This window comes from Dromaius novaehollandiae, chromosome 3, assembly GCF_036370855.1.
Source record: "Dromaius novaehollandiae isolate bDroNov1 chromosome 3, bDroNov1.hap1, whole genome shotgun sequence".
Taxonomy (NCBI): Eukaryota; Metazoa; Chordata; class Aves; order Casuariiformes; family Dromaiidae; genus Dromaius; species Dromaius novaehollandiae.
Genome location: NC_088100.1, coordinates 102,502,072 through 102,528,836, shown reverse-complemented (window position 1 = coordinate 102,528,836; position 26,765 = coordinate 102,502,072). Strand labels below are relative to the sequence as shown.

At 37.5% G+C, this 26,765-nt stretch overlaps 1 protein-coding gene across 7 annotated transcripts in view; it reads right to left on the bottom strand.

Annotated features, from left to right (window-relative positions):
* HHAT (hedgehog acyltransferase) overlaps positions 1-26,765 on the bottom strand; it is a 192,876-nt gene that overhangs the window by 72,072 nt on the left and 94,039 nt on the right. For all 7 annotated transcript variants that reach the window (XM_064509633.1, XM_064509628.1, XM_064509635.1 and 4 more), the window contains one exon: positions 9,731-9,932. In XM_064509633.1, coding sequence (XP_064365703.1) covers positions 9,731-9,932 — 202 coding nt within the window. The remainder of the gene's footprint in view (positions 1-9,730; positions 9,933-26,765) is intronic.

The window sequence follows — 26,765 nt, the reverse complement described above, 5'->3', positions numbered from 1 at the left end:
TAACCTATGTTAATAATCAAGGTCATTTTGACCTTTTATGCTGAGTATCCCAACTTCCTCTGTTCTTGCACCATGTTCATTAATTCTGATTTGAGCCGTGGCTTATTTACAGCACATAATCTACCATCAAATCTACTTTTCACTCTTCCTTTGTCTATCCAGCCCACCCATCAACTGTGCAGAGAAACAAACAGTTTCAGTAAGGAAAAAAAGAGAATATTCTCTTATAACTTTAGAGTTAGAGATGGCCAATCCATCAGACAGCTACAATTTGACTGGGTTTTCCACTGAGGCACTGATTAGACCTGATAAGTCTGAGGTCTGCCTGTTTAGTGAAACAAAGCAGTATGACTAAGACAAACAGCATGACTAGCTAAAAAAGCTCTGCCACCTTTTTTTTTTTAAATGAATACAGTTATAAAAAAATAAATAAATAAAACCTGCACGTAATACATCACCCTCTACAAAAGTGCTGTACATTAAATAGTACGAGTTGTCTATAGTACAGACCATAAAAGCCTGTGGTTATTTATAAGGTATAAGGGAGTACTTTAAGACAGAAACAGTTTAGACAAACACCAAATCATTTCAGGACTGTGCTGTAGCTAATTTCCATTAGCTTTGCTAGGCATTGATCCAAAAAGCAGTACAGATTTTCTTGAGAGTCTTCGATGTTACTGCAGTTTTTATTCAACTGCAACAAAGGTTAAAAAAAAAAAAATTCTTTAAACATCTCATAGCCTCCAGGAAAAAAATGTGGAAGTACCTGAGCAGCTATTGTGCTTAAATTAATACACCTGAAGCATTAATTTACACATGAAAAAGGACTGAAGCTAGTCTAGATAATCAGTAATAACATTTGTGATTTAAGTATCTACCAGTTTGTAGATTTTTCTGAATATACGGCAAGTTTTCATCAAAGCAGATAAAATTAAAAAAAAAAGCCACACCAACAAGTCTTGATTATGCTATTTCATGCCTTTAATAATATGTCCTTGCAACAATACCAGCAGCTGCTACGGATTGTGTTGTTTCTCTGGAAGTTACTGCTGTTTCTTTCCATCTCCCCTTTTTGCACTGGAAATACAGCCAGAGCAGTAGAAGAGCACCTAGTGTTAAAATGACAACGAAGCTGAGGCTGCCTGGCTGAAAACCTTAGATTTGCATTCCTCCACAAAGCTCTGTTTTATTTGTAATCTAGTATCAATACTTCATAATACTTTACTTCCACTAATCACTTATTTTTTCCAGCATGAAATAAATGGACTGTAGCATTTAAATCACAGAAAAACTAGACATACCGTCAGCATACTCAGTCTGGAGGTATGCAGTGTGATATATGAGGTGACTTACAAAGACTGTCTCAGGCCACCTTTCCCCAATTTGAATGGAGTCCAGGCTGATAATCCAACCCAGGTCCTGCTGTCAGTCACCTCAGACAACATTTGGTCAGATGTTGGGAAGGACCTATCTCTGCACACTGTTGGGTATAGTAAAAGTGGATACTCTCAGATCTCTCTCAACTCAGCCTTCATATTCACCTTATAAAAACAAATGATGTTATCATGTAATGGCGTAACTTGAACAGTAAGCTTGTGTATGTGTTTGAAAACATGGGAGAAGATAGGGGCAAAAAAGGATGTCCACAGGCCAAAAATTCCCATGCCTAAAACCATTTCTGTTACATATTCATGTCATATTAAACCTCTAAGTGAAAACCATGCCAGAAATAAGTTTGTATAGTAGTTGTTTCTGGAGAAAAATCATTTACTGACCATATGTACCAGAACAGATCATTTCAGTCGGAATTACAAGTCAAGTTAAAGGACATGGTAAAAGTTTGGGATATGACAGAAAATAGTCTTGTTCTTATTTGCATTGCAGGGTAATTACATCAATATCAGTTGGAAACAAACAAACAAGGCAGGAAAAGTGGCTTAAGACAGCAGAGCATCATTTAGAAAAACTTCTGTCCAAGATGAGCTACAGCTAATCAACAATAAATTTGCATTTTCACTAATATACAACACTGGTGTACAATGATATTACTGAATGGCACGGAGAGATGAAATTGAGGGCCCATACATTTTTCTTTTCCAAAAAGGCTTTATACTTCATAGCTAGGCAATTACAAAGAAAATATTTTGCAGAATACTGTTGAGTATAAATCAATATGGAAGATGGGGAGAAACCCAATATGATATTCTATATAATAGTCAAAACCCAGGCAGTTCTATACAAAATATCAAGATGAAGTCTTCTTTTACACAAAGATATTCCCCAGTATTTTATCACTAACCAAATCCTACAACTTCCTACAGCAGGCATTCTTATTCTTTAAACTTTTCCAGGAATAGTGGTGGTACCATGGTAATTCAGCAGCTCCCAGATGTTCTTTCTTCAGAGGTCTTTTGAATTCATTTGCAGTAGCTTGCAGATCTGTTCTGGGAGTGGGTTACATACATCGCACTGTTTTAGGGAGGGCTGAGGAACTAGGGTGCACATTTTCTATCAAGCTGCAAACCCAGCTTGATGACAGGATTGCATATGGCAAGAAGTCTCTGCTGACAGAGATTAGCTGGTAACTTCTTGGCAAGTGCTTGGAAGATGGAAAAAACCTATTCATGCTGCATTCACAACACACCTCATTTATATGACTGCACCAGGACAGATAAGAGCAAACTTCCGCATAAAGTCAGTGATGTTATCAAGCTTGCTCATACCCACGGTACTTTAACAAGTCCCATATAAGGGAATTAATTTTATGGCAATTTAAACAAGTATATATCTTCACAGAGCAAAACAGCTATTCACAACGTTTATTTTCTTTTTGAACTACCCTTCCAGAGTTTTGATAATCCAAGCAAAATAAGAGTGTATGGCAAAGTTAGAGAAGCAATTGGATATTTTTCATGGGAACATATGCACTGAGGAGTAAGTCTGTCAGATACTATGGCCAGAGTGACATGGAACATATGCTTGATACCACAAACTGCAGTATTGCATATTACGTTATTCTATTTTCATCTTCCTTTGCTTTTTAAAGAGTCAAAGTTTTTAGTGGAGTTGTCATTTTTTAAACACATGATACTTACTATCTGACCTACAGATTTCATCCTCTTCCACTTAACCTTATCAGCCAACTTACTCATAATAATTTTAAATAATATAACATCTGGACCATACACTGCACTACTGTTGTGTTGAAGAAAGTAAGTAAAATAACTATGATGAATATAAAACCTAATCCCTAGGTCATCCTCCACTGTCAGTGTATGAGCGGAGAGTACAGATGCTACTTAAGATTATTACAGCTCAAACCTTTGAATTTCCTGAATGTTCCTAGTATGTTTAAAAGCAACGTTTAAAAGTTAATGTAATGCATTCTATTTACTTTATTCCATGAAAAACTAAATGAAATATTCTTTGCAATGCCTAATGAATGTAGAGTTTACAAGAAAAAAAATGGGGGATGGGACAATGTGTCGAGTTTCACTGCACTAGGACTAGAGGTACACAGGTGTATCAGGAAAATTATGTGCATCAGGTAAATGACTGGGGGAAAAAATTGCTCATTGGAGTTCCTTTTACCAGTGCAACCTAAGGATATGAACTTTAGTTTCCACTCCTCACTGCATTATAACCAAAGGGTAAGGCTGATATTAATTTACTTATCTACAGAAGCAATAGAGAGCATCCCGTTGGCCTTATAAACACTACCAGCTATTTTGTTTCAGGAAACATTCTTAGGTAAATGATAGGCCAACATTTCAAACTCCATCCCTGAACCCTGGTAATCACCCCCATTAACACAAGAACGCAAACCTCAAGGCATCCCTTGAATCTGGGTCATTCGCAATGCAGCCATTTGCCAAAAATAACAGCACAGCGTAAAAACAAGAGCACGGGTAAAAAGTTGAAAGAGAACGCGCAGCAGATGGGACAGTGGGAAGAGAAGCGATACATTCTGACTAACAGTTATTGGCTATTTTATCTATCTACAGTTAGGCACACTGAAAATGGAGGGCAGGGTGTGACTGAGCAGCTGGGGTAGCAGATGGGTTGGAGGAAAGATTGGAAATTGTGACAAAGCTCTGCCAAATAGAACGTCGATTTATTTAATTTTTAAAGTGAGCAGTAAAAATGAAGATAGGGTGGGTCCAAGCAGGGCAACTTTAAGAATTATTTGTTAGCATACATTGTCAATGTGTACCAGTGATAAAAGCGGGTTTGGGAGACCGCAGAAATAAAGAGAGGGAGTATATCTGCTTGTTAATAAAATGTTGGTAGCAACTGGGCTCAAAAAGCCACAGGAAAAATGGAAAGGCAGCTGATGAGAGGTTGACATCTCAAGATAATATGTAATCCTGCACAGATATTGAACAGGGTAACAGCAGAGATGGTACCATGGAACATAATGGGGGGGACAAAAAAAAAAAAAAAACAAAAAACCCCCCACTATAACAATAACAAGATAAGGAACAGGCCTGCAAGTGGAAAGTGGACTAGAAGAGCTACTAGGTCTTATCCTGTTTGCTCTTTATCTAGCTCTAACCTAGATCCAGTCCTCTTTACTTCTGTTCACTTAATTTCTCTGGCATTTTGTTTTAGTGTGGATGTTCCCTCCCTTCTCCTCCAGTTTAACTACAGCCTAAGGTCATCTGCTCTTGCTTTTCAAGGTATATATTTTACTTTCAAAGCAGAAGTAAAGATTAGCTCCTGGAACGCTCACAAGGGAAGGAGAGAACTGAAAACATTTTTCAAAGAGACAGGATGATGCAAACGACCTGTAATTCCCTACAGACAGTACATCACTCATATAAAGAGAGGACCACACAATTAAAATCAAGCAGCTGTCAGTTAAGATGCATTTTCACAAACGGAACGTGTTTCTGAATTTAGGAATAAATGCTATATATGGTATTTGAGAAGATACTCATCTCTATTGCTGTCTTACTAAACAGTCACTCAACAAAACGCTGTCTTGCACTAGCACCGGTTCATTTTTAGATTTTCCAAAAGATCTGTATTTATAGTATCTCTCAGCAAACAGCCAACCCTCACTCCTGTTTGAAGAAAGCCTCCTACCAGCTGGTATGTATGCACTACACTTAAAGATGCATGTGTGAAAGTTTTACATACACAGAAGTAAATTTCTGTACTTGCTTCCACACTTCCTCTTCACCCCAAAAGAACCTGCCCAAAACAACAATCTTTTTAAAAGTGGCAGCTTGTGAAAAGTGCTAAATGAACAGCATTCAAATACGCTACCCTCTTTCCTGTTTTTCATTTAAAGCAGTGAATTTAACAATGTAATGGCACTGCATATATTCCTATAAATGTGCCTAACCTCTCCATGAGGAGGACAGCTTCTAGGTTGAGTTGTGCACCCTTCTCCACATCCACATTCTTGCCATCATTACTGTTCTTCCTCTGGTTTCCAGTCTGCTTGTTCTGGTTCTCTCAGTTCCCTCATCCACATTTTAGTATTTTCACCTTTTAAATTCTAACCAAACTGGGACAGGAGTTAACTTCACCAGTCATTAGTGCAGCATTTTGCATATGGGATCCTGCCCTTACGGCCTTTCCACACTGCTGCTGTGAAACTGTTAATAAATAAACAAACATGTAGTAATAATCTCCGCGGAGACACCTGATAAACATTCTCAGCAAATACAGAAGTAATTTTCCACATGGCAAGGTTCTGTAGTTCAGCATTTTGCTATGCACTATTGCATAAGGCTCTGAAAGGGACAGCTGAACAACAGGAGAATGCAACCATTCCTTAACACTCCAGCAATCTTAACTTGTATTTCCATAAATGCTGAGATCTATTGTCTGGACTAATTTTTTAAGGTGAACAATAGAGAGGGACTATATTAATGCAACAGCAACAGAGAAGTGCATAAGCAGCACCACTCTGCCTTCTTTGCACTCTGTAGCATGGTTTACCTGCTCTTCAAATTGCCTTACGGCCTGAGCATCAGCAAACTGCCTGATGTGTCCAAAACAAAACAGTAAATAAATACTGCTGCTAGGTGGGAGGAACATTTATTTGTTATGGCAACAGAGCAGCTACTCTGAGGGAGTTCCCAGCTGACATTGCTATCAGAAGCAGAGCAGCAATCATCTAGTTAAAGAAAGATGGAAAATTACAAAAGCTTCTCTGCTGCTGGCATCGAAAGTAATTAATATTTCACACAGATCTGGCAAAAAAATAAATGCTAGTGCTCAAAAGACAAGAAATAATAGAAAGAGTATTATCTCTGAAACCTTATGTCAGCTGCATTTGTCATTCGCTGTACTAAATTCACCTGTATCATATAGCATATGCTCGTCCCTGACACAAGACAACACCTACCGGGTTTTCAGTCTTTGTTACAGTCTGGGACAAGAAGTTCCCTAAGTAAAAGGCACAAAAGTCAGAGTATGCATGCATGCGTGTGTGTGTGCGCGTGCACACACATTTTTAGCAGGGCTTTGCCACTGTTTTGTGATCTACTTTTATGAAGACAGATAAACCTTTTCAATGAGAGGGTGGAGGAGAAAGGAAAAATCAAGCAAAACCAGAAACATGGCAAGCGTTATTTTACTCAGAATTATACTTAGGCAAAGTTATAAAACCTTTCCCCATTTCAATAGCAGTGAGCCATTAAGATAAGTTTAGTTGACTGTAAAACCACAGCCTTGAGGCAGGTCTCACCAGTGAGCATCTTTTTTCCACAGCCTTGAGGCAGGTCTCATCAGTGAGCATCTTTTTTCCATCTCCCGTCCACTGTCAGCAGGATCATTGCATAACTTATTATGAACAACTATAAAATTTTTAATGCTCCAAGTAAAAGAAACAGGGGAAACAAAATTAAACAGACAAAAAACACCAAGCCCTTACCACTCTCAACTTTTTAAAAGACTTCTAAAATGCTGCTTTGTCCAAAGCTCAGAATACCAATAATCATTGACCATGTCTCTGGTACTCAGTACAACAGTGATACTTAACTATAGAGACAAATATATGGAGTTCATGTTTTTAAGGGAAAAAATCTCCAAGATCTAACACACCAAGCAAAAGCACACACATCATTATACAAAATATTTCGTCTTTTAGAAAGAGGGGAAAATGTCGTTTACGGTGCACTGAAACAAACTTAGTTAGTGCACCTTGTCCTAGCCATAAATGAAAATACAGAAATCAGGGTTTTTTTTATACTTTTAGAAAACAAAAATCTTGAAAGAATAGTACAAGTTACTTTAAAGTAAGCCATGCTTAAAATCAGTTGATTTCCTAAACTGAATTATGGTGTATTTAGTTCTTTACTAAATAAAGCTAGAAATAAGATATTAAACCAGAAATTCATTATAGCATGATTTTTAGAAAAGAGATCTTTATGTCCCACGATTAAAAAATAAAAAATCTTACTAGACTGAATGACAAGTTTTTACCTGACTGTGAAGGAACTAAGATAAACTGTACTGTTTCAATTGAGATGAAAACATTAAATTCAACAATCCGCCAACTTCATCCTCTTTGCCATATCTTTTTTTGGATAATTTCCAAATGTTTCCTTTTAAAAAAATCCATTAATTTCAATATGTCAGCTATTCTGAGGTTTAAATCACTGTAAAAGGATTTTTAAACCAAGATCTAATATCTTGTGCAGATCTATATTTTGTTTTCCTTAAACAAAAGGAGGAGTAGAAAATACTGAAATCACTAGAAGAATCTTAGACAACAGCATTTTCTTTCAAAAAGTTGACCCATTATTTATTAAAAGTCAACAGAAATTCTGTCACTGATTTCAAATGTGTTACTACTGGGGTGTCTGTTCATGAGTAAGAAATTAAGGCAGCATCAGTGAAACAAAACACTGCTCTGCTCAGTATGGTTCTAAATATCTCATGAGAAAATAAAAACAAAGAACCACCGATAAAATCGAGTGAAACTTCCCCAGTTTAAAACAAAGTTCTCAGATACACCCTAGCTTATGCTGCACAGTAATTATTGTTCTACATGCAGTGCTTTCAAGAAAAGGATTAAAATATTACTGAATTTAGCTCTAATTTACTGATATTTAAAAGTAGCATTCTCTGGGGAAAAAAAAGATACAGAGAGAGCTTCTCACAGCAAAGCTCAGTCAATCACAAAAGTTCGAAGCAATGGAAGCTGCAAACTACACAAGAAGGCACATCAGCTTTTTTAGAGGTAAAATGGGAAGCCAGGCGCTATTTGAAACTGATAAAAATGAAAAGCTACTGATCAAACTTTTCAGGTCAGAGAATTTACTGAGGAGATTTTTGTTTATATGCTGATTTTACTTCTCATGAATAATGCCCATGCTTCCTTGTTCACTCCAGTTCAATTTGCCTGAGATGACACTCAAAAATTGTCAGACCGAATTTAAAGCTGCAAAAGTGTTATTTGCCCATACTGTGTTATGTTTGAGGTGTTGAGCTTTAAGCTACGATAAAATCTGTATAAATGGTCCCAATTCTTTTTATATATATTCTTAGTCAGCACAAAGATTAGCGAAAGACAAAAATGAAATGTGCTTTATTTCTTAATCTTCCTGTGGCCAGACAAGTGAGAAAATACATGGGAAAGAAAACTACAGTAGTTATAAATAATATGTTTTGTGATCAATTCATTCTAAAAAACAATAGAATTTAAAATCAACTTGTTCTTTAAGCTTACTTTTTAAAATTTGTTTTACCAAATAAACACCTCCAGCCCAACTAAATTCTGTAACTCAACTCTAACAACAATATAAGAGTAGCTTTTGTAAACAGACTGGGTAAAAAAAGCACAAATCTGTTCTTTGTATTTACTCTGAAACTCATTTGCTATTCTGGGGACAAAAATAAACTTTCCTTTTCAAAAATAGCCTTCAAGATGCAACACAGCGAGTGAGTGAAGCACAAGCCTGAAAAAGACTTCAGCTTGTCAGCAAATGAAATCTAAGTGAAAAATCTTCACCCAGAAGCATTAGGACTTCATCAGATTGGAAAATGCGTCACAACCATCACAGTATTACAGAGGAGTAAGAATTCTGGGCATTTGTCACTTCTAAGAAAATGAGTTATAGGAATTATTTATTCTTACAAATAGTTATTAGAAGATTTGGGATTTAATACTGAGCAAACCTGCAGACTAAAATGACCATCAAAATTCAAATAGTGTTTTTTGCATTTGATTGCAAGTTAAAGGCAATTTTTTCCTTTTGAAATGACAGCAGAAAGGTCTAAACTATAAGTAAAGTGAAAATATCAGAGGTCTTCAAAGGCAAAATAATATTTTCTTTATTTGACTCTTTAGTGGCATAAGATTCCCAGTGTAAGCTTGTTCCCACATGCTAACAGCTGCTACACATGCATTTGTCTAATAGACATCTGGTTAGATAAGTAAACTCCTAATTTTGGTGAAGATTAATATTTTAAGGCCATCCTGAGTGAAATCCTAATACATGTATTAAAACTGGCTCCTGTTTAACCATATATTGACAAGCTGTTGCCTACTCTAAATTGCACAGAAAGCCTTTAAGCCCATGCACATTTCAGTATTTCCCTAACTGATGTATTGCCAAGTTCTCACTGCATGCCTTACCCCAAATATGGGAGGGTGGGGAAGGGAATACTAACTGGTGAGCTTTAACCTAGGCTGATACCAAACCAGTAACTTCAGATGAGCACAAAGCCAGGAGAACACAAAGACAAAGTGAAAAGAGTTTCAACTTACAGTTAAGTGCTGAATAAGTGGAACAGAGAGTAGCCTCTTGACGCCATTTTCCACAATTACTCCGAGCCAATTAAGAGTCCCCCAGTACCAAAGGTAGCTCTGGCCTCCATGCCAATAGCTCACAAAAGCAAAAGTGAGTGCTGTGGAAAAGAGCATCCCAAGCATGCTAGCCTGAGATCCTCCCATTGGGATGTAAATGTACCTGTGGGTGAAATGACAGACACGCAGTGTTATTAGGACTTTCACAAAAAATCTCAGAAAAGCATCTGCTGCAAAATAAATTTTTTATGGAGTAGCATAAAAAACAAATCTGACTGATTACCTGACATTCTCTATTTATAGAACTTGCCCTAGTTTCTGCAAAGGTGCAGACCATTTCACAAAATATTTACATACACCATTTGGCAAAAAGACTATTTTGTGGTCAAGGAAACTCTGCATCAGGCAAATGTGGAGGATAAACTATATTCTGAAAATTGTGCAAGACAAATATTCATTTTTTAAAACTGTAGTAGTTGTAAGTTAGCTGATACACATTGAAAATACATGTAATCTACCTCGTATGAATGTAGATTAAAAGACTCTTAATGATAAAACTTAAAACATTATATAAAGGCATCCTACATAGGCATAACCCCCAAAATTTCTTCCACCTGTCAGAAATGTAGACCCATTCACAGAGGCTTTATTTTTAAAAGCTTATAATTTCTTTCTTTTTAGAACTTGCATTAAAAGTTACATTAACTAAAAATATTTCCTACCCAGTTCTTGAATTGCACTCTCAGGATCATGTTTGTATAGTGACCTTCACGGCACATGTTTCAAACATTAAAAATGAACCTGCAGTGAAGCATCCTGCATGCAATTATTTTCTGTATTTAAACTGAATCCAGGAGTCAGAACCCTAGTCTTTAATTTATTTTAAGTGTTCAGAAAGCAGTATTTGTTCAATAAAAGTTCCAGAAGCAATGGGATTGTGAAAGCTGACAGTGCTTTCTGATCGAAGGACTGGGTCACTTCACTCCCCTCTTTCCCAGAGGGCTGCATCCACTTCTGGCAGTTCAAGAATGAGGCCTAGCTGCTGTCCAGTCTTTATTTGAAAAAGCTAACTGTTTCTGTCGATTCCTTGAAGAACCTCATCACGCAGTGAAGTTGCCATTCTGTTCACGAGTACCAATGCGGAACGCCCAATGTATTGAGAACTGCCAGCGGCAGTTCTCTTTTGCTGTCATTCCTTCATTTCTTCAGCACCACACACTGTACCGATCTATGACACTACTCTTATCTGGTAAGATAATTAAGTGATTTGTTTTTTTCCAGAGAAATTTTTGACTCTGGTAATCAGCCTCAAGGTTCAGAGATAAACATTACCTCAAAAATTTAAAAGGAAAATTAATATAGCCTTTTATTCCTAACCTTAGAAAGTAACAAAACACAGCATTAGGGGTAAATTAAATGATGAGAGTAATAAAAGGGTAAATGGAAAAGTGATTCAAAAGAAACTTTTAAACGCTCCAAATTCTCTCTAGACAGAACATCAATATACCTTTTTCCTTCCACTCACTATGGGGAAAATCAGATTACATTTATAGTGAATCTCAGTTTAAATGTATTTTTATTGAGTATATGCAAATAAATACAAGTTAATGTCAATAGTTGTCTATATATGTTGCGTTTTTCTCCTCCTTCCCCTTCCTATTTTCTTCTTGGGTCTAGTCTTTTCTCATCACACACACACACTTATATAAAAAACTATATATAACAGTTTGATAAAATATACACTTGGAATTACAATAGCCACGGCTGGTTTCTGTCGTTAGTCTACATGGGCAGTGGTCAACAGGTCTAACAGCGAGAGGCATACTTCAGCAATCTGTAAACAGAGAGATCCCCCGCAGGGCCTTCGCCTGGTCTAACACGGAGGATGAAGAGAGCCCAGCCACACGCTTCACAGGCACCCTGACAAATGCCGTCTACTTAAAGGACTAGGGAAGCGAAAGACAAAGCAGCTCGGCACCACTCAGGACACACTTCCACAACTCCTTCCCTCTTCCTTAAAAACATAAAACACTGTGTGAATGGGAATATAGGAAAGGCTGTTGTTAAAGACTAATTTTTTGTTTTGCAGGGCGACGGGCTGTTGCACAGCTAGCCTCGCAGCCCAGCTATAGACGCGCAGCCGGGCTGGGCTGCGAGATGGCTTGGAGCAGCAGCAACCTGTCCTGCAGCTCTGCCCCGCAGCAGCCAGGGCATAACCCAGCCGCGCCGAGCCTTGCTCTGGGCAGCCCAGAACTCTGCTTTGCTGATCCTGCTCTCCTCTGCAAAGCTTATCCTCTGCTGCACAGTAACTGAAACACAGTACCTAAAAGTAACCCAGACATCACTCATGAGAGATCTTACCTCCCCTATTAAAGGCCCTAAGGAAATCTTTCTCCCAAACTCCTAAGGTACTGTGCTAAATCCACCGCATGCAATTCAGCTTTCACTGCAGAAGTAGCTCTAGTTTTCCATATAAAATGTCCCTTTCCTCCCACTGAAAGGCAGAAGCTGTTGCATAGATCCCAGCCAACGTGTCAGCACAAGCAGCTTCTCTTGTCACTGGGACTGGCAGTAACAGGCTCAGGAATGCCACAGTACTCATTTGCTACTGCAACTCCATTTAGCTTGGTCTGAACAGCTTTCAGCTTACTGTGCAGAGAAAAATAGGCTGTTTTCTGATTTTTAGTGTTTAATGACAGCAGTTGGTTAATCAGGCAGCACTAATTCAAATTCTGGTGAATGTTTAAGGTCAGTGAAATTTTAGCTTCTAGCGAGGCCCATGGCAATCATGCAATTGAAAGCTTGCTTGCACTATCCTTGTAAAGACTTGCCTGAAGAAGCATAGAAGCCAAATGCTGTTGTGAAATATCTATTAACATTTTAACCTTTCTGTACAGTACTGTGGAGGTTCTGCCTCCTAGCCAGGTGGAAAAATGCAAGGCAGAAGGCAAAGCCTCCCTCACTCCTTCTAGCTACCAGAAGGAAACAGGAAGAAGGCTAGCTGACATTTCTTGCGTTGTGGTCAGCATGCCACTAACTGCCTTTGGACTGCATGCTCGTGCCTTTGCTTGTCAGAGCATCCACTGACAATTTTAAGTTGAGTCATTTCTTTCAAGCAGTCAGAAGAGACATTCTGTCTGTCCACATGTTATCTACACAGAAAAAAAAATGTTCAAAATTTATTATTACGTTACAAAATCAGCCTTGGCTTGACCACATCAGAAAAAAATATATATGCCACGCTACCATATATGTACATCATAACCACGTTTTATCCTTGTTTTTACATTCTTACATAGACAGGCCTGTTTGCAAGCAAGTAGGCAACTCAGACAATGTGCAGGCAGGAGCCAGATCCCAGCTCCACACCAGCCACTTTGTGCACTCTGATATGACCAAAATTGTCTTAAAAAGAACCACAACAAGAACACTTTTCATTATAAAATGCATTTTGCTTATATGGTAATTTAGCATCTAATTTCTCAATAATTTCCATGTGTTTACAAAAAAAAGTACTCCTATGATTTCAGAAAGCTATATTTATGCTAAAGAAAAGTGGGAAGGAGAGTAAACCAGTGAACAGGATTATTAAGACAGAAGACAGAAGCAGCATTATTACTTCTGTATTATCAGTAGGTAACACACGCATTTTAACTAACAATTACGTCCTAAAAAAACAGTAGAATAAATTTTTACTAGACACTTTCTTCTGCCACAGTTTCAGCATAAGATGCTTCCTGGAGTAAAATGAAATAGTGTGCCCCTTTGGCCCAGGAATAAGACATTATGTATACTAATAGTCGAAAGAAGGAAACAAAAACCCAAAAAGAAAGACATAAAGCTGCTGCTATACCCAATTCTGGACACATAAGAAAGCTAGAATCAGGTCTGTCTGCCCTATGTTTCCGTTCTGTGACTGATACATCATTTCCCTGTGTTAGCACTTCATAACTTTTTCAGATAAAAAACTTGCCCAAGGGTCAAATTCAACGGAGGATGGCTTGATACACAAGCATGCCACTGGTATGCAGTATCTTCTTTTCCAGGATGTCTATCCCTTCTTATAGGACGGCACACAGTCTTTGCATCCATTGTAGCATCCAGAATCTCAAAAAATCAGAAACAGCTGAGATTCGAACACAAGGTACTAGGATCAGGAAGAGAAATAGTGAGGTCCTTATAGTACCTGAAGTAAATAGCTTCGTCCTCCAGTTCACTAATCAATGGAACCTAAGAGAATGATACTGAAATTATTTAATCTTTTAAAAAAGAGAGAGAGAAATACAGTAGTTGCTCTGGGTTTTTTTTTTTTTTCCTTATTTCTCTAGGCTCCTTATGTCAATTATGGGGCAATGGCTACAACAATTTGATGTCTTCATACATATTCTCAACTTTTTTCCTTCTTATCAATACTACCTTCTAACCTAAACCTTCTAACCCAAATCTATCCTATGGCCCTTCGGTACTGTGATTAGAAACTAAAAGGTTAGCGGTGATGAGTATTTAGAAGGCATTACTAGTTCACATGCAAGAGGCTGACAGATCCTCCTCCAGCCTCGGGTCATCCCATGGCATACCCTGTTACATGCAAGTCCATATTCTCGCGCTCACGTACACATCCAGAGAGGTTACTGTAAAGTATGCTAATTTGCTGCACCATATACAGAATGGAATTATGTAAATATCTCATTTTAAGCTTCCATGCAATGGTTCAGATTATTTCCATCTCTGATCATAGAAAATCCATGGAGAACCCCAAAGACACCACATAAAACTAATCATGGGTCTTCATGGCAGGCTAATACGACTCAAAGGAACAACCTCCTAGCAGAATGTCTTAACAGCTCATAAGCAAAATACACATTTACCACATTTACTACATTTTAGATGTGCAAGGAAGACATACTCATCTGAAAAATGTGCCAACGTGCAACAACTTTATCTAAATTCCAGAAAAAACAAAACAAAACACACACAGTTACCTGGCAGTCAATGAGCCAAAGAGGATAAATGAAGAAAAGCAGTAACAAAGTATTTTGCAAAGAGAAGAGAATGTTAAAGCAAGTGGATCTGAGTATGGTAATTGCTCATGTCCCTCCAGGTTATTTTAGAGGGACAAGTAACAGTGGCCTCCCTCAAGATCCATGAAAATTACAGATATAAAGCTTACACCTGTGGAAGTTGTTTAGTATCAAAAAATTGAGGCTAAGTGATTATTTAAAAGTAAAACATCAAATTGGGGAATCAAAAGTCAATCTCTGCCAAAACTTTAAAGGTCAAAATTTTCAGCCCTGCAGATCTTTTCTCACTGGACCACTTCCCGCACCTGTTGCCCAGTTCCTGGCTGAGACCGTGGGGGGGTGCCAGTTGCATGCCCTTGACTTGCAGGTGGATGGGGCAGCCCTGGGGCTGACCAAGGCACTTCTCTGGAAACCACGCAGTGCTACCATGTTAAGTGATATCTGATAAGCTAGATGACACAGGGTGCTTCTAAGAACTAGACATTCCTTGCTGAAAGAATAGATAAGATTAATAGGCAGGCTCAGGCTGTCAACTAGGAAATCACGACTGCCACTCTGCAAATGATCCCAGCCACTCCTAGATCAGCTAGGCCTATGCTAATGACAACAGGGAAAGGCACGTCATACTACCATAAGTAAAAGTGCAAGTTAGAAGGCAAGTCCAAAAAAGAACACAACCTAGACAAAATGTCTCAAAGTGTTTGGGGCACATTTAAGGCATACCAAAACAAATAAATGTTGAAAAAACTGTAGCAAATATTATTTGAGAAAACTACACGCTTCACTAACAGTACAAGACATGCTTAGCTTCCTCTCCCATGGTAAAGCCATTGTCAGTCTTCACATATGTTCACATCTATTTAGATTTCAGACTAAAACATACATGATATTTATTTAACATTATGTTACTTTCATAAACCAAACATAATTGTTCATCTTCTGAATAACCATGTACCTTCCTTTTAGTCCCACTTACAGTAGCTTAGATTAGTTTATCTACAAGCAGCAAAGCTACTCCATTTACAAAAAAATCTTTATTTTACCCTAAGTGAAAATAGAAAATTGGATAAAATATGTAAATGGTACCATTTAAACCCCTAAAGTAATGGAAACATAAACATAATGGCCGAGGTATTTAAAAGTGACATATACTTAGAGAGAAAAACTTTTAAATCCAATAACCATTTTGTTAGTCATTTTCAAATGGTAATCTACAAAACAATCGTAAGAGATATGACAATCATTTCCTTGGAAATTGCATTGATTTTTTAATGACACCTACATCATTTTTTTTTTTTCTGATAACTTTAAAAAAACACTAAGAAGAGCATTTGGAAACAGTGAAGAATCATTCTGAAGGGTTTTTATTCCTCTAGGCCCCAGTACACTGCTCTTACTCAAATATGCATGTCATTTTAATAATATTTAAATTTTTAAGTAAGTGCAAGTAAAGCAGCTGTTTAAGTGCTGTTTTGTCCAGGTGCTTTCTTGAACATGTACTTAAATTTCTTCCTGAACTAAAGCAACACAGAAAGAAGATGCATGCCAACCATGATTTTGTCTTCTCCTCTCCCCTTAAGTATGGGTCTTGGAATGTCTTCTCCAAAACAAAGTGAAACATAAATTTAAAACAAAAGGGAGAATTTGTTTGAAATTTCAACTTCTTGTAATTAAAGTTCATTTATAAGCCTTTTATGTTTTCTTTCTGTGAATATTTGATGCTGAAGATACCAATGCCTGTGTAACTTTGAAGTGTTCAAGAGTTTATCATATTGTTTCAGCTGGACAGTTACAGTCAATACAGTAAAAGTTAAAAAAGCAATAATAGAGTCTTCCATCTTACATCACAAAAACAGAAACAGGTTTTATACAATGTTAGTGTCCATTTGTAGGCACACATATGCCTGGAGTACTCTTTAAGTCAGCAAAACATTCCTCATGATGAGTTAAGAAGTCAATGGTCAAAGTCAGCCTGAACACTGTTAAGGGTAACTCAGCTAACTGAATTACTGTTCATTTTGCTTCTGAATTTGACCCAAGGATTGTCATCATGAGAGTTGCGGATGAAATGAAGTGCGTGGCATGACACAGGGTTAGAACTAGAGAGGAATTTCCACTAGAATCAGGATTGGTTTTTCTTTTTCTTTTTTTTTTCTTTTTTTTCTTTTTACCTGCGTTTTCTTTTTGTGGTCTTAAACCATTGATTTTAAGCCATGTCTCTATAGCATAATCAAAATATTTCAGTTCCATTTCTGCAAATTCTTACTTCCATGTGAACTCTTATGATTTTGTTAAAAATTGAAGCTGTCACTGACTTTAATGGAACTATGCAGAATGCATAAGTAAAACACATCTGCAAGTCTTCGCAAAATCAGGTCCTGCATGAATAGATCTGTTTTAAATCACAGAAACACCTCCTGTAAACAAAACTCTGAAGGAAGCCTACATATTTGCACCTGGAAAAAAAAAAACACAGATATTCAAAATATCTTTTGGCAAAATTTCTGCTAGGAGAGGTGAGCCTTGTTCTTACTGTGAAAATCAATTTTTAACATGATCTAATGGTTTTGCTGGGTTGTTGGTAAAGCTTTTTAAGCTCCATAAGATTCTCTCACCTCACCAGCTTAATGTGATGTTTAGACAGCCTCTGACAAATGCCGAACCTTTAAAATATTTAAGCTAATGTTGGCTCCAGGCAAGTCTTGTTAAATTACCACAAAAATGTTTAATAAGAAATTAAGTCCATTTGGGTTACAAAGCATTAATGAGAATATTCAGATGCAAGAACCCCCTGCTTTATAAATATGACCTGAATTTTGGCTCACTTTCCAGTTGTTAGAGTGTTTCCCAGTAAGAACTGAGTGTGTGGTTTCCTGCTAAAAGCCTGAAAAGTGTATTAAGTATTTTTCTTCCCTTGCATTAAACATCAAAAATGATCTGAGTCAAATTTGTATGTGAAAGTGCAGATAACTGTGGAATATTGAACAACTCATTTTGAATTCACTCTTCCAAGAAAGCTCATGTTTTCAATGAGATTCATTTATTTCAAATGAAACATTAATCTAAATTATAATACTTCCTTTTAATAGAAAGAGTTTCATTACTGATAGATTGCTATGCTTAGTTTTCTCTCAGAGAAAGAAACAAATCCTGTCTACCATCTATTTGCAGTCAAATGCAATACTATCTTTGATCACAATGGAAATGGGATAGGTTCCATATGACCAAACAGCTGAAAGACCTTTAAGTCACAGAAGTCCAAACCAGGGTCCCAACCTTTTCGGTGATGGAAGGAGCATACATGATATTGCTAAAACAACCCATAAAGCTCAGCTACTGTGTGGGAGGTCAGAGGCGGTGACATGTGTCACCATGCTTTCTGATCCAAGTTGGGAAGTACCCACCTCCTGCCTTATCCCATGTTGAATTTGCAGAGCTCCCTGCAGATATTCTGAACTTAAGTCCCCTCAGGGGCCGAATTCACTCCTGATTCTCTGAATACACTTACTGTGTACTGATAATATCTAAGCTCAGCATGCAGCACAGCACAGCAATCAGGCTATACTCTCTTGAAAACCTGGCTGGAGGAGGGATCTATTAATAGCATTGTCACTCTTTGCTTATAAAATGGTAGAGGTCAGGCTCTTGCCAAGGAGACCAGCATATCCTGTCTCCCAGAAGAGCCAGCTGTCTGTTACCAGCCTGCCACTAGGCAGGAAAGAAAGTGAGATTCAAAGAGTGAGTGTGCAAGAAAGAATGTGTGTGTCTCTCTCTCAAGGAAATGCCCTAGCTACGGAGATCTCAGTTCTGGTCTCTGCACCAGGAATTGCTCATGGTGCTCTAAAAGAACCATTAGAAAAGAATGCATAAGCAACACAAGGAACACAAGATCTTTTTCTCCTCATTTTCTTCACCTCTGCTGCCTCTTACACTGGATGGCCTAGCTCAAAATTTAGAGCTCTGCAAATCCGCACCAGAGTTTGCATAGGCATAACTTTCCTATACAAATAAAGTTTTTGTAGAAAGTCACTTCCCTTGCTATCTCCCCTCTCATAAGTGTATATTCACAACAGCACGTTTTACAGTAGTCTTCAACTATGGTTATAGTGATAGACAGTTTCTGAGGTATTTTTTTTCCTGTGCATATGCTTGCACATATGAAACGTTCCGGTTCAGTTAGTGAAAAGCTGTTAAGAGCGTGTCATTTGTTGCTTTGACCATGCTAACAACAAAGCGTTACATTTTCTTCCCCCTCTCTTAGAAAGCTGCTTGAAATTCCATAGGTAAAAATACAAGCTATTTAACCATGCTGCTAATCTTAATATGCCAGAGACAGTGGACACAATGTAGATCCATTTGCATGTACATACGTAACACAGCATACTAATTGTTCACTAAATTCATGGAAGTTAGGAATCATTAGGGAATCCTTGTCCAAAACCACAGCAGCTCAGCAGAAATAAGCAATCTCCAGCCTTGAAACAAAAATTGACATATTTAACGTTTACAGAATAGACATTATAAAATATAAGGAGAAGGGACACATTTAAAATACACTCATCACTGTGCATTTAACAACTACCTTTGCCAGTATGCCTCTTCCAGACGAAGTGTATGAACTGCAGTCAGTACAGTAGGACCTATATTTTCTTATTAAAATATTTTTGTTTAGGGACAAGGTGATGAAGTTTAACAGCACCTTGAAATTTGCTAGGTAACAGAAAAGGCTGCTTAACCTTCACAGATTCCTTTGCAGGGAACCTGATGATTCTTTTGCATTTATATATCACTCTGTACACATGGCTGTCAAAGGGCTTTGTTATTTTTCATAGACTGCACAATAGTTTCCCCAAACCATACAATACCTTCGCCTCACTGGCTTATATAGTTCTATAAACAAGGAAACGGAGGCTTCAGAAGAGACGCATACCTTGAACATCAGAAACAGAGAATGTCACAAGACCAGAATAAAGTTTGAAATCTGGAGTCAGTGAAGACTCAGCGTTACTGTGTTAAGATTACAAATCAACATCAACAAAATGTACTTAAAATGCATCTCTGCAAGGAAGTGAAGGAATGTACTTGATGAAAAACAGAAGTATAGAAGAAACATTGCTTATATGTTACAGGAAATGCTGAATATCAATGTGTTTATTTAAATATTAAGTAGTACTACTTATTCCTCCAAGTTATACGTGCACAAACTTTAAAGAGTTAGGGTTCTGAAATTGTTCTAAGCTGAATAATTCACTCATGCCTCCCGAGTTCACCTTTCTTAGAATATATTGTCTACAGTTCTGGGGAAAAACTAGTTATAAAATACTGCCGAGGCTTTGAGACATCTTGGCAAAGCTGGGATGACTAAAATTAAGATTATCTCTCACACTGAAGAACATTTATACATTCTATAGCCTATGTCAGAAACATTTCAAACAGCAGCAGAATTCAATCCCCTCTGATGTACAATACAATCCCTATTTACCAGCACAAAACAATATTGCCAAATTGTTACTTAAGTGAGAATGCATATCAAATTTAATAAAGCAAAGTAAAATATTTACTTTTCTTGAAGTGGCACCCTTAAATAATGATGATCTCTCTCTCTCTTTTTTTTTTTTTTTTTTTTTTGTATTTGAAAAGAAAGCATAACCACCCTCTCTTATGCCAGTCTGGAACATTGTTTCAACACACATATGAAATTATGTGGGAAATGTCAGTGTCTGTGAAGTCGGCAACTGGATGGGAGAACAGATCCAACAGGTTTAACCTGAGAGATCTGACAAACCAATCAAGAAATTTTAAACACACAGCAACCAATTATCCCAATGCAAAAGGTAATATCTGAGTCCCAAACATTGTAGTTATAACCAGAAATTTGAATTTATGTGTAAATAAAACAAGGCAAAGGAGGGGAAAGCAATGGAAACAAAAAGCTTATATGCTTAAGAAAAAAGGAACAGTAAAAGCCTGTTGGGGGGGGGAAAGCCCCACAAATGAACACCGCAAAATGTTAGCAGAAAATGTTCCGTAATTCTTCTTACTCTCACACAGATGTTAATCTGTCTAGTTGTCTAACGGTGGTCTGTTTGTTAGAAAAGGAGAACAAATAATGACTGATAAAAGAAAGTTGAAGTATTTAATGACTTTCTGCATCAGTCTTCACAAAACTCCCAAGATGATGACTCAACAAAACCTGTTTTAACTGGGAAACAGGTATAGGCCGGGAAAGACAGAGGAGAAGTTAGACTGTTTAGACTTGTCCAAAGCATTTCAGTTGGTGGGTCTTCATGGAAATCACCTAAGGATATTCAAGGAAGCATCAGATTTACACCTTGGGCCATTAGCTTTTCTGTTTTCTGCTTCTTGAAGATTTCAGACTGTATAATAGCAAACATTATCTCCATTTCTTTCTTCAAAAGAGGAGGGACAGAACCCAAATAGGACCAAAAAATTCATCCTGCTGAGGAAATGCCCAATATAAATTCCTGGTAGTGTTTTGGAACAGACTATTAAACAGCTACTTGTGCCAATACAGAAACAAAGAAAATAACAGCAAGATAGAAAGCAGAAGCTATAGTTTAGCTTTTAAACTACATGAAGTATTCAAATACTCAAGAAGGTGTTAAACCTCCTTCAATATTCAATAACTGTCTCACATCTTCGTGCCTAAAAGAAACAGAAATTGCATACAGGGTGCACATTATTGGGTCTAATACTATATCTAAGACCACTACAATATCAAAGTATAAGCATATAAAAATGCAATATACATTTTTTTCATTCTGTTAAGGAGCTTTCTCCTCCGTACTTCAATTCTAGCTCATACACCTCTGTAACAGGATGCTAGTACCTCCCAGGGATGTAAGCTCTGGAGAGTAACAAACACCATGAAATACCTCCATCCTACTGCAGAGTTTTATCATGATAGTGGTGAAGATGACAAAAAAAAGAAGTACATACCTGAGCAGACTAATCCCTGCCACATGGAATGCAAACATAAGGCCCGGCACCCAAAAACCATCAGAGACACTGAATGAAAGAAATGAATGAAAGAGCGCCCATCCTAGACTGCAGCCTTGGCAGGGAGGCAGCAGACAACCACTGCTCTTGGATATTAGTTTTCCATTTTCTCCCGAGACTGGTGTCCGACTGGATAATTGCCTCTGCCCATCACAATTCACCATCAGAGCAGCACAGCATTCACACACATATCACTCAGTGTGGGGAGCAAATAGCAAAACGACATTTTCTGATACCTTCTGCATCCCAGGCAAGGCAGACATCTGCCTCTAGCAGCACTTTTCACTCCATAGACAGGTTACTTCAGAAGGAAGGAAGCAGGGGTGCAGCATTTACACAGCTATTAAGTACCAGCTCCAACAGTTGAGACCAAAGAGGTCATGAAAAGGAACAAAGTTTCATGTGCAACTTCACCAATGATTTGACTGCTTGACTTTGCCCTGAAGTAGACTAGAAATGCTCACAGCCAAGTTAAGAAGGAGACTCCCATTCTCCGTTCCTTTACCTAAAACTTCTGGTTATCAATTACCCCTCAGACAATGGTAGAGCGTAACCATACAGACAGAATTTGTGCATATCGAAAAGTCAAATATAACTGTCTTAGGTCAAGTGTGCTGATGATGTCCTGGAACATAATAATTTTGCACTGCAAACAAAGTTTAACTGCACCACTGCAGAGACTGACTGACCAGTGATGACCTATCCTTATAATACTGTTTACTGAGAGTCAGTGAGAATTAATATGAATTTCAGTAGCCATAAAATCATTTTCTCATTTTTGCATGCTCACCCTTTCACTATTAGTGATGCTAGACAACTTCTTTTGTGTTTCTCACCTCTTTCTGTACACCAAAGAGCTCCCAGTCCCACAACAGCAGCCTGCTCTAACCTCTCTTCATTACAGTCTGTCCTAAATGGTAGCTTCTCCATGATTGCCTTATCCTATCTTGTACACTTGAATGACATTTTAAACAAATTAAAGTAATATAAAAGTATAGGGCAGATTCACAAACCTAGAGACAGTTACAGGCCTAAAGTGCTGGGTGAAAAGCGTGAATGATGACTGAAGGCTATGAATATTTCACCGGATGCCCTATATCATTAGTTTAGATCGCTATACTATTCCTAAGACAAAGAAGATGCAAGTGTTCTGTTGATCAACACCAAAATATTACCAAGTTGAACACTGAATTTCTTCAGCTGAGATCAGTTTATTTGCCCTTACCATAAAAGGCTGGAGAATATTCTCTTATTGTCAGCAAGACTTTCATCACCAATTTCAAATGGATAGGGATCTGAGTACTGTGCTTGTTTTCTTTGCCAAGACTCTCTTCTACTGAGCCTTCTGTGCTCTATCCCTATAATTAGCCAAAGCACAACCTCCTCAAAATTTCAGGGCAGAACAATCAGTAAGATTTCTTGACCTTCCCATAGCTGCACAGATGAGGCTACAACTAACTGTTATTTCAAGAAACAAAAGAAGTATTGAATAATCGTGTATTTATAGTATTATTTTTATGTATGTGTTCACCTATATGCCTTGGCTGTGTGCTTGCATATTTTGTGGGTTTTGTGGATACAGGGATGGGGTTCATTAAGCAGAGCACACATATAGCAGAGCAGCAATACAAAAATAAATTCTTCCATCACTAACTTAGTCTGCAGATTGGATTTAGCAGAGTGAACTTAACAGATATTTTTCTAATTTGAATAAAATGACATTTCAGTTTGTTCAAGTTCTGGAGTATACACATTAAGGGATTTCCATTTTAATTAAAAACATTCTAAAAAATTCTAAACATTCTAAATAAAAAATTCTAAAACATTCTTAAAAACTTCCATTTTAATCTAAAAAACAATGTTTCCTACATGAAAAATTATTTGTTTTACTATTAAAAAAAAAGCCTGATACCACATGCAGGATACAATGATTTTCTTCTCTAATATGCTGAAGAGGAATGGCCATGCGTAATTATGATCTGGCTGTCTAGTTTTAATCTTCTAAGCACTCCCATATGTGAATTCTTACTATGGTCCCAGGCTCTATTGTTATTTTTTGCTTGCATATTAATTTAGAAGTAATTATCTCCTTAAAGTGGCAAAATCATCAAGAAAATATAGTGCAATCTAAACTGCAGTCTTTAAGAGAAGGGCATGAATTGCAACATCAAGCATACCAGTTAAACCCTTTTCTGACTACATGTATATTACTAACTTTGCAGCTAAACTGTGAAGTGTCAGTGTTAAGCTCAAGCTTTACTTCAACAAAACCCATATAAACACTGTTCTCTGCATCTAAAACTCTTTTCTTTGCCTTCATAGGATAAGGTGAGAATATGACAAAGCCCATTGCAGGAATTCCTCTCCAATCAGCTGATCACCCTCTCTCCCTAGTCACCTCTCCTCTAAGCCATAAAGCACCAGCTGCTGGAGCTACTCCTGAGAGCTCAGTACATAACAGCTCTCTGCTCCTGTCTGGTACGAGGTGAAAGCAAGAAGGCTGGAAGTCAAAGGACGCTATCACAATCTCATTTAAATGAGCTTCAACATCCCTTTAAAGCTATAGGGGACAGTATAAAGCCAACTGTAACAGTCCATGGCCAGCATTTAATAAAACTTTTAAAGGCAACCGCTGCTGGTAGAAGAAAGTTCTGCTGCTATTCAGAACAGGTGGTGATTTTTACTTCCTACAGGAACATGAGCAAACAGTGGATGAAAGCAAGTGGGAGCAAAATTTAATTTTTAAGTTGAATTTTGGACCTAACTCTAGTTCTCAAACATACATTTCTTAACCATAACTCCTGCAAGCAACAGAACCTTGGCACAACATAAGATACTTTTCTTTGCTAGCTTTATCTGAGCAAGAAAACCTGGTCTTAGTTTCTATAGTGCAGGGTTTTTTTTTACCATGTTAATACAGTTCAATATAAAATATCAGTACATTCTCTGAAAGAAGCTTGGCTGAGATTCTTATAGCTCATCTTTTGCCGATTAGGTAGAGCTTAAATCAAAAGCAAGGGCATTCTTCCCAATCTTCTGCCTTCAGACACCTTTATTACACTTTTTTTATTTTCTAAAGAACAGCAATATAGGAAAAAAGCATACTGTTACAATGTAACTCAAAATTCTTGAAAGGGAGGGTTATCAAGAAAATGCTTTTGTGATCAATCTTTTTTTTTGTTAACAAAACATATATCAAATACTTTCTGTATGATTTAAGGGAAAGGAGAAAGGAAAGGAGGGAGGGGAGGGAGCAGAAGCGGGAAGGAGAAAAACAAAATTAGCAACCACTGGTGTTTGAAATTGCACAACCACCTACATCCACCCCAGAACACTTCACAGCTATACATGACATCCTCCACACATGAAGTTGATAGTCTTGATAGAGTGACCATTGTTACAAGAAAATCTTGGCATTATATAAATAAAAAAGAAGTCTTAACTGCATGCAGGCTTCTTCTCTACCTCTCAGTTTGTTTGGTATTTTTTTTGTTTTGTTTTCTTTTTTTCTTCACTGGGTGCAAACAAGATAAGGAAACTCACAGAATCTCCTGTTTACTGTATTAACAGCAACTAATCCACTCCATCCCTGTTTTAATTAATACACAAGTGCAATCCTAAAAATCAAAATTTTGGTGCAATTTCAGTACTACTTCAAGCCAGGTAATTAAGAAAGATCTCTGTTAAAAAAAAAACCAAGCAAATGAGGATTCTTTTTCCAAGTTATTTATAAAAATAAATAAAACTGTGAAGCCTTTTTCTGAATCCAGGTATCTTATCTTTCCTGCATAAAGATCCTGCAAGGATCAATGATATCACACAGCCATATCAGACCTAGGAAGACAGGCTGCAGATAACATCCAATGTCAAGCTGCAGCTTGTTCAGGGTGCTTGATATGTAAGGCAAGCCTGTCCTGTCTACATTTCAGAATTTTCAAGCTGATAATGCTACTAAGATTTAACATTTTGACAGTTCAGACAAAATCACTGCAGTACAAATACTGTTCTTTTGCTCTTACTAGCTTTGAAAGCCATTACATGAACAAACAAGATATGGCAAGTTATTTAATTACCTATTTAGGACACGTTTAAATTCTTCTGATTCCATGTTAGGCATAGACTCAACTGTTTCACTTAACTGGGATAGTATGCATATGCTTAAAATCAGGCATGTTCTAAAACATACAGAATCCAGAACTTTTAAGGTAATCCAAAAAGCTTCCCTTTATTTGCCCTCTTTTCAAGTGAGTAATAACTAACACTTATCAGTTCTTCTACTTCTCAGCCTACTGGGCTGTTCAGGTATGTTATTTTTTCCAGTATTTTCTATTTTGTAAATTTGTCCCTTAATTATTATGGCTAGAGGATTCAGTAACCAAAACCCCTTAAGATTACCGGTTGCAAAATCTAAAGCACACAAACTAATTCAAAACTCAGTGTAAAGTATTTAGCTATCCCTTCTCTGCCTCCCCAAAAGGTCACAAATTAAGATACCACCACTCACACAGTGCAGCTCTGTCATTCTCAACACAATTCAGCATTTCTGGCTAAACACTTACCATATTTCACACTTTGCAGGAAACCATTAATCCCTGGACAAGATTTTAGAACATTATCCTAGTTTCAGATCTAAGTAACACTTAATAGCTTACTGCCAGCTATCACTGCACTCAGCCTGCCAGAGTACTAATGAGCACAGCAAGGCCCGCACCCCCAGAGCTACCCTTCAGCTGACTCAGGGTGAATTTTTGCATACATGTAGGAGAGAGAAAAAGGACAGAGAGGAAAGAAGAGAATTTTTCAATGACAGCATCTGGCCAGTCCAAAGGTAGACATGAATCAGTATCTCTCATTTATGCTTGCTACTGGCAAGAGATGATCAAGCATGCAAAGCATTCAAGCTGTTATACATGACAGAGAGCTGTGTTATAACAAGAAAATACTTACTATGTTCA